The 8,709-nt window shown below is 39.6% G+C and overlaps 1 protein-coding gene across 1 annotated transcript in view; it reads left to right on the top strand.

The window, feature by feature from the left end:
- The window catches only part of LOC121510707 (gamma-aminobutyric acid receptor subunit pi), a 152,992-nt gene extending 146,035 nt beyond the window's left edge, over nt 1-6,957 (top strand). The window contains exon 10 of the mRNA XM_041788890.1: nt 1,759-6,957. Within this exon, the coding sequence (XP_041644824.1) occupies nt 1,759-2,121 (363 nt within the window). The 3' untranslated portion in view covers nt 2,122-6,957. The remainder of the gene's footprint in view (nt 1-1,758) is intronic.
- The last annotated feature ends 1,752 nt before the right edge of the window (nt 6,958-8,709 follow it).

The following is an 8,709-nucleotide window of genomic DNA, read 5'->3' on the forward strand; positions in this document are numbered from 1 at the left end:
CTGTTATTATAGTATGCAAATAAAGCTTTCTTTTAGTATTTTTAGTAGTAACATTCAGAGGCTCTAGTATTACATGAGGCTAAAGCTTCACTGCAAATCTGCTTTTTATTTGCAAAATCCTTTAACATGTTTTTGCAAATATCGGCCTCAGCCTCAACTCCAAATCCTTCTCCTCCAACCACCTGTCAGAAAACGTACATTTTCCCATCATTTACATGCACACCAGTCAGTCACGTCCAGTTAGCTTGGTAGCTAGGAGTTTTATCAAATTCTCATTTGTGGTTAAAACTAAATATAAAAACAAATGCAGAAAAGCTAGCCTCAGGGCTCTTTTGACAACTTTTTAATACTTCTTAAAAGTCTCAAGTCTTGCTAAAGTGATATCAACTTTTAATATTTTTGAAGACCCTGCAGGCACCCTGATTTGTGTGACTGCTGATACTTTACTGTTTTCTTGACCTTAAGCAACAAGATTGCTGGAGTAACTTCTAAAGAATTACAGCACCTGATAGATGAGCTTTTCTGTCTGTGGTACAGACAATACTTATGAGCTGAAAGGTGAGGAAACCAAATTATTTTGATATAGATAGTTGGCTTAAACACTTTTTTGGAATTGGTGTCTATTAAAGGGGGCAGAGCATTTTCAGACTGGGCACCAAGGCTCTGGAACAACCTACCTGAGGAAATCAGGTCGGCTGACTGTGCTTTCCTTTAAGTCACTTTTAAAAACACATTTTTACTGGAGTGCTTTTTCCTGACTTTGAATATAATATGTCTTTAAAGTATCGGCTTTTCTGACACTTTGAATCTAATTGGGTTTAAACATGGAGCTGGTTGCTATAGCTTTTTTGTCAGCTGTGAAAATAAGGCATTGAAAGGCAAGTACACAGCTAACTGAATGAGGTATATGAGGAATGAATATGAATTTCATTTTGTGTTTGCATGGACCCCTTCCATATTTGTTTTGATTCCAATGTTAACGTACAGAAACTCATTTGAAAATGGGGCCCTTATACCCCACCCACTTACCCGTTCAAGGCCTTATCCTTGTGAGGAGTTGCTGGGTGTCAGATTTTGGGTGGTTCACAGGCCCTCAGCCGCCCGTCACATCTCTTTCATTGCGGTTGCGTGTCTGATGTTTGTTAACGTTTACTGTGTTTTGTTTCTTGTCATGTCTGTGTCTGGTTAATTATAATTTTGTAAAACAAAATAGAATGTATATTTAAAAAACACTGAAAAAAAAACACTAACCCAGCCAAAAAAGTGCTACAGTCCAACAGTTTTTAGTATTTAATGTCCTGGACATGACTATTAAGTATAAATATGAGAGATTTCTAATCATTTTTCTGCCTAGATTTATTTTTCTAAGTTTCAGATGCTGGCTTTCTCCCTAAAGTGTACACATATGTCCAAGACCTAATGCTATTATTTCTGTTATTGGTAACACTGTGGTGCTACTGTCGTTGGAATCATAGCTAATATTATCTACGTAGCCATTTTAGACATTGACCTTAATGTTGTTGTTGTCATTGCCTTTATTGGTATTGTTGCATTTTGTTGTATGCGCTGACTCGTTGCTGTCAGTGCTGTTATTGTGTTCATTGATTACACTGTTGTCACTCTGATTGCTGTTATTGATTCCATTGTAATCATTGCTGTTGTCCAGGTTAGAGTCATTATCTTTATTTTGATGGTTATTGTCGTCACTGGTGTCTTTGAACTCAACTCTATCTCTCTTTTTCTCTTTCCCTCTTGAAGTACGGCCACCACATTCACGACTTCGATGACGAGATGAACGGCATCGTCACCACCATCTCCACTCACTCCAGAGCAAAGAGACGCAAGGAGCCCACCGTGGCTCCTGCTCCAGCCCCAGCTTCTCTAGAACTCACTGTCAGCCCGTCCAGCCCCTCGGGCAGCGAGCCGAAGCCTGAGGCGTCGCCCCCAGAGCCCACCAACTGGTGCATTACTGTCCTGGCCACCGTCCGCAAAGTGCTGCGCTTCATATCGTGTTGTCATGTGGAGAACCCTCACCACATAGACAACTACTCCAGAGTCACCTTCCCCCTCTCTTTCGTCATAGTTAACCTGCTCTACTGGACATATTATCTGTACTTCTAGCACTCGCTCAGAGCGGCATGTGTCACAGGGAGTCTGGGACACATACTATGTAGAGGAGAACTGTATTTTACCGTATGTATGTACAGTTAGTGTTATTTATGTATGTTTGAGAGAAGTGTGTTGGATTTTTCTGTTTAGATTCATGAGCAAAGCAGAAAACTGATATCAGGTTGTTTAAAGAGGGAAAATATGTACCATTACAGCTCCATCTTTTAATATTATTGACAGTTTAAAGTGAGTAAATGCTTTATGATGGTTTTCACTAAAAATCTAATAATGCCTAAGATTTAAGTCAATACTGGTACACCTTTTGATGATAAAATTATGCTTAGGAGCAAAAGCAGTTGGATTGTCTGCATATTTTAGACTTGCTGAAAATGATGGAGCTGTAATTTAAGGCTTCAAGAAGCCAGCATTGCTGAGGGATTCCTTTGATTCTCTGCCCTGATGGACTGGAAGATGATACTTAACTTCCTTTTCCATTTCTGCCTGCAGGAACGACATTTAGAGGCAAATATGGAAATAATAGATTTCAGAAGAGGGATTTTAACTCGAGACGAGAGAACTGGAAATATATTTCACTTGGTTCAGAGAGTTTCAAACATCACGCCAGTCTCCTGAGGAGGATATTTTTAATTTCTCTCACTTTTATGTGTCCTTTATGAGGTTTTTATTCACTGAGCAGTGCTGTTCCTCTTTGCCTATACTCTCTCTTTTCATTGAAGTTATAAATGTAGTGGCCTTTGATCCCTTTGGTTGTTTTCTTTGAAAATCCAGCCAAAATGAACAGTGTTATGAATCCTATTCACACAAGAATATGTGCAGCAGTTCCATAAGATGGCAGATTGAGAAACACTGCTCTGTCTTTAAATGTTCATGCCATTATGAGATGTTATTAACATGCTACTTACAGGGCTAGTTAGAATACATTTCTTGGATAGCATTCTTGGTATCAAATTGAGAAGGTTGTGTTAGCATGCATGTACATCTTTAGTAAAGGAATTCCTGAAATTCAGATTCAAGATTTGTTTTATGTTTAGGTGTTTCATCACGACTCGGTTAAAACTAAGTAAACAGCTTACTGCAACTGTCTGGGATGCCTGTAGCAATACCGGACGGGGGAGAGGAGAGGCTCCGCCTACTATCCCAAATAAGGCACTATAGACAGAGCACTAACCTGACACGCCAGATAGACTGAGATATTCAATTCATAAATATATTTCACATGAATCTGGGAAAGCTCCCGTAGAAAGCATTTCAAAAGGGCAGGATTCATAATAGGCTAAACAGAGCAACAAGACAAAATTGCAGTCTGTGCATGCACGCTTCTTGAGCTGACAGGCTACCACTGCTGCAGGTTGTTAACGGCGGAGCCTCTTAGTGAATAAATTGAGGCCAAAGCTGGTTTGGAGACGGGATTAACATCTTCTCTACCAAGACAAGTTTTTGGTGTGGCTCTTTGCTCTGGTTTTAAACTGCCACTTTCCTACAGCGACATCCAAGCTAACAGCAACCCCGGCTGCAGCCATTGTACACACCTACAAACCCCACCTGGACCACATGGTCCAGTTCTAGTAAAACTGGCACTATGCTTAAGCTACATCAGAGATAATCAATGCAGTAGAGGCAGCCATTACAGTCGGCTTTGAGTACAACTAAACCCCGCCCATAGTGCAGCTCGGCTCTGTACAGCTCTGAAAGTGGCGTCACTCACTCAGTCAGTCACATACAGACTTGTGTAGGGCTGACCTCTGCGGCCGCCCAACTATATGCAAACAACATGCTTCACTCTGACACGACCTTGATAAAATATGACACATTTGTCGTTGGCCCAAATTTGAGATAATACTTGTCCATCCCCATTCTAGCTGCGCCCACAGCCTCCAAGCGCACCATGGTGATATCACAGCAGTTCGTCATCATTCAGGGACACCTCACAGATATGTCTGAGTAGCAACAGCTGCACCAAATTGTGTAATACCTGCAGGATTACCTATAGAAGAAGAAGAAACTTTGAAGTCGAGACAATGGCTAACCAAATTGTGCTTCTTTTTCTTCTAGTTGAAAACAATGCTATTTAAGGTTGTCTCAAAACGCCACATCATCAGTTCTAGAAAAACCCTCAAATGGAGCTTGGTTGTGGACGAAAAGGCAAATCCCATGCAGCGCACCAAACCAAGTCAAACCAAGCCAAGCTTTTAAATGTAATGTAAAATGATCCGGATAACAAGAAAGAGTTGGAATTCCCATCACTACTGAACGAGTGGCGTTGGGATGGACTGTGACAAATGATTATCTGAAAGGCCTTCCTGCTGCTTTCATGGTGGCTAAAGATGCTGTTGGACAGTTTACAGAGGAAAACATGACACAAAGTTGAGGATTCTGCTCGTGGCTCAGCACTCCATGTGCGAGTCAGTGCAGCTGAATGACAAAAATATCAAAAAAATGCCAGAAATTCATTTGACTGGTCAGGAGCAGCTGGTCAGGCCATGGTCGGTCATCCTGTCCCCCTGTACAGAGCACAACAAACAATGCAAAATTGGTCTGAAAGTAGGCGCAACTTCCATGTATGTCATGCAACTCAAAATTAGTGTCTGAACTGCCTGAAAATTGCATAATGTATGTCCTGCTTTACCCACAAATTGCACATACTCCGTGTCCACGGTGTAAGGTGCATGCAATGGTTTGCTCCTACTGATGGTGCGCACCCTCGCCTACTCGATGTGTCTCTGAAGCAATGCCAACAGTCTAGACTTCAGCAGATCCCAAGATCAAGGAAGAACGATGGTGATTGCAAATCACCAAAAACAACATGAGAACAGTACAAAATTAACTTGTCTTTCTGAGGTTAGTTTGTTGTTTGTTCATTGAGTACTATTTGCGATTTTTGTGCTTCTACCTTTGGTGAGTTCATTAGAGAATTAAATGGTTTGTTTTCTAGAAATGATGTGCAGCGTTTTATAAAATCCTGTTTTTTCCGACCTCAAAAATTTACTTTTTCATCAATGGCGTCACTGTCATACCTTCGTGACTCTCTGACCGGCTGATGACCCGTGGCTTTTGCCACATGACGGGATGTAATGTTGAAAAAGTAATGAGATTTGCCACAGGGAGTCCAGGCATCAGGTGATGCATTTTGAAGTTGACTGGATGCTTTGTACGGGTGGGTTAACCTGTCAGATGAAGAAGGGGAAAGTGAGTGCCATGCAATGTGAATTAAAATTTAAAATGAATCTTATTCTTTATCATTCACAGCTGTGAAACATCTCCCTTAGGATATAAAAGTAGAAGGAACAGAAGTGTTCTAATTAAATCATCATATCCACTAATGTCTTTATATATATTTATATGGATATTTATTATTTTCATTTACTTATTGTTGTAATATTTAACACTATGGGGCTTGGCATTAATCCATTGTAGTTATACAAATACACATGATAGTGACAGACACATATACGTACATATACCATGAGATATAAGCAGACTCCCTTTGTGCTGCTTGATGTGTTTCCGTCCCTTAGTAGCACACAAAGCAGTGGTCAGAACCTCATGTGTGAGACATTGCAGAGTGATTTGAATATGAATGAAATGGTCAAAATATTTCAACAGGATGTCGTCATTTGTGCATTATCCAAACGGAGAAAGCGCCCGGATATGTGATGCATGAGGCGACACTTATTTCCTCAGGCTGTTGTCATCTCTCACTGTGTGAGTGTTTCAGTTCAGGTGACGCTGTGTGTTCGCTGTCAGTGATGTGAACCAAAGAACCAAAGATTTTCTCTTGATTTGCCGTTACTCTTGGGTTTCCCGTTAGGTTCTCAACTCGCAGACGCATTTTTCAAATGTTAATATCATGCTTGTAGCTCATAGGATTAATCTGAAGTAGCATGACGATGAACATGACGATTTACGTTTCAGATAGAAAGCAGGATTCAGTTAAATGACAGATGCATGTTTATTTACTCAATGTTGCTGTAACATACTCATTCCATGTAAAAACTACCACTGGATGTTTTGAGCAGAAATGCAGCATAAATTCTTAATATGAATTTTTTCATCTACTCATCTTTCAATCTATTTTGTCAAAGCTTACAAACTTTTAGATTGCTCTCATTGCCTGATGATATAGAAATGTTTGATTCTGTTCTCTCTGCATGGTAATCAAGTGTAACTTTTGTTTCTTCTGCTTTGCCTGATTTTGTTTTGGTTGAATATGATGGAGGAGAATCATGATGACACTTTCAGCTGAGGCTGTTGAAAGGATGTAATGTGTTTTTTTGATGACTACATTTTGATTTTAGGTGAAGGATGTCCAATCTTCTCTTCTCATGTTTTAATTTGAAGCCTACCCTTTGACAGGATGAGTGATTGTGCTGCGTGGTGACCTCTTGAAAAAGGTTGATGTGATATAACACAGACTGTCAGGTTTTATACTTTATAGCACCGTGGCCGTAGTTTTGATAGTTATCTTCTCAGTGAACAGTACAAGAAGTGAAAGCCAGAATGGAGCCAAAGAACAACTAAAGTAAACACTAAAGCTTCCTGATGGTGGATGCAGTGATGGGTTTTGCAGCCCGTAATGATCCAAGACTCAAGAGCATCAACTCTCCTATGGCTCCATGATCACAATGAATTTTCAGTGCTGCTGCTGTGAACGGACACCTTTTTATGATGGTTACTAATACCCTACAGAAGTGAGAATATATTGCAGTAACAAAGGAACACTAACGGCAACACTGGCAGGACATAGAGCAACTTTTCAGCAACACTAGGTAACTGAAAAATGGCTTCAGTTGGACTGCCCTGTCTTTCCTGTTGTTGGACGTGTCTAATAATGCCTCAAGGTGACGTTGGCTGCCAACCTCACGGTTCCTTGGACATCTTCATGTGAAATGTATTTATATACTGTAGTAAGATGTTGATATATAGGCATCTGTTTGCTTAATCTGTTGTAAATAAGTAGTAACACTCTGCATGTTTATTTGGTGTATGAATATGGATGATAGCAATAAAAGAGGTTTAAAGTATGTACTGTTGTACTCATCATTGATTGCCTATTATAAACCGGATTGTTAATCTCACTATTTAAGAGCTGTCTCTTCTTCAGTGATGCTCCTTCAGGTTATTGCTCCTTTTAATTGCTCTGCTGGCAGCAACAGTAACTTTACTTTCAGATTTTCATACAGTGCTAAATAAACACTATTATTTGTCAGACTATACTAAAAATGACATAAAAACTACAGAGAAATCAATTTCATGCTACACTGGTGTATAAGGACCCACTCTGCTCAGTGGTGGCTGGTGAGAAAAAAAAAAAAAAGGCTAAAGTCTTTTATCTGATCATTTCCACTGTGTTCAGTTAAGTGCATTTTATGTGCAGATCTGTAGCATGGGGCTGGACAGTTTTGTCCAAAATGATTTTTTTTAATCAATATTGAGATGACACATTTTTTTTAAATGACAATGTGATTAACAATTGTAAGAACTTTTATGAAAATCATTTATGGTTTATTTTAAATACCTCATTGCTGTTACTCACTGTATTTAGTGCCAGGGCTAAACTGGGACAAAAAAAATCATCCTGGCATAATTTTTGGCCCATACATGCCCCTAAAAAGCAGCCAAACATGCCCAGATATTGCCATTCTGTTCTTAGAAAACAGTGTAAGAAAAGACTGTTGTCGGTGGTGAATTAAAGTCATTGTACATGATTTGGAAAGGCACACACCTCCTTATAGAGGGCCTCACAATGCATATCTGAACAAAAAACCAAGTCATGAAGTCAAAGGACATGAGCAGAGCTCAGAGACAGGAAAGGAAAGTTCCCAAGTGCACAGTGGCCTCCATAATTCATAATCAGGACTCATCCAAGTGCTGGTCGCCTGGCCAAACTGAGCATCAGGGGAGAAGGGCCTTCCTGATGGTCACTCTGACTGAGCTCCAGAGACCCTGTGTGGAGACTGGGGTGTGTTGATCAACAATCAACAGATTGTCGATATCTTTCTTTGTTGTTCCTGAACCAATAAAGGTTTGTATTTAAACCTTTAATTATCATGTAAATACTACCTCTGCATTCATTTTGCTTTGCTTAATTGAAATTAATCAAGGTCCACAGTTAACTAATATTTATTAATTGTCATTAAGCTTGCTTCATTGTATCTTTAGACCCACAATGGTGCCATGCCAGTGTCTCCCTGCGGTCACAGTGATATGAAAAAGTCCACCACTGCTCCTTACTGTCTCATTTCACTATAATAAACTCACCGACAGCTCAGTGGATGAGTCAGAAGTCATCTGCATCCTTTAATGATGATGTCTTGTTTCATTTTCAACCCAAAGCCAGTTCCTTTTTCCAAGGTTAAGTACCTAAAAATCTTTATTCTACCTCTAAAAGTAGGGCTTCACTCATACAGGAAGTCATTAAGCTGTAGTTTGATACATTAGAGAAATCCAAAATGACACGAAAACAGTTTAAAATGCAACATAGGGGAATCTTAAAATGCAATAAAAAGTGTGTGATTGATCGCAATTAACTACAGAAATCCTGTGATTCATCATGATTAATAATTGCAATCTTTTAACAGC

The sequence above is a fragment of the Cheilinus undulatus genome, linkage group 6 (assembly GCF_018320785.1).
Source record: "Cheilinus undulatus linkage group 6, ASM1832078v1, whole genome shotgun sequence".
Lineage (NCBI taxonomy): Eukaryota > Metazoa > Chordata > Actinopteri > Labriformes > Labridae > Cheilinus > Cheilinus undulatus.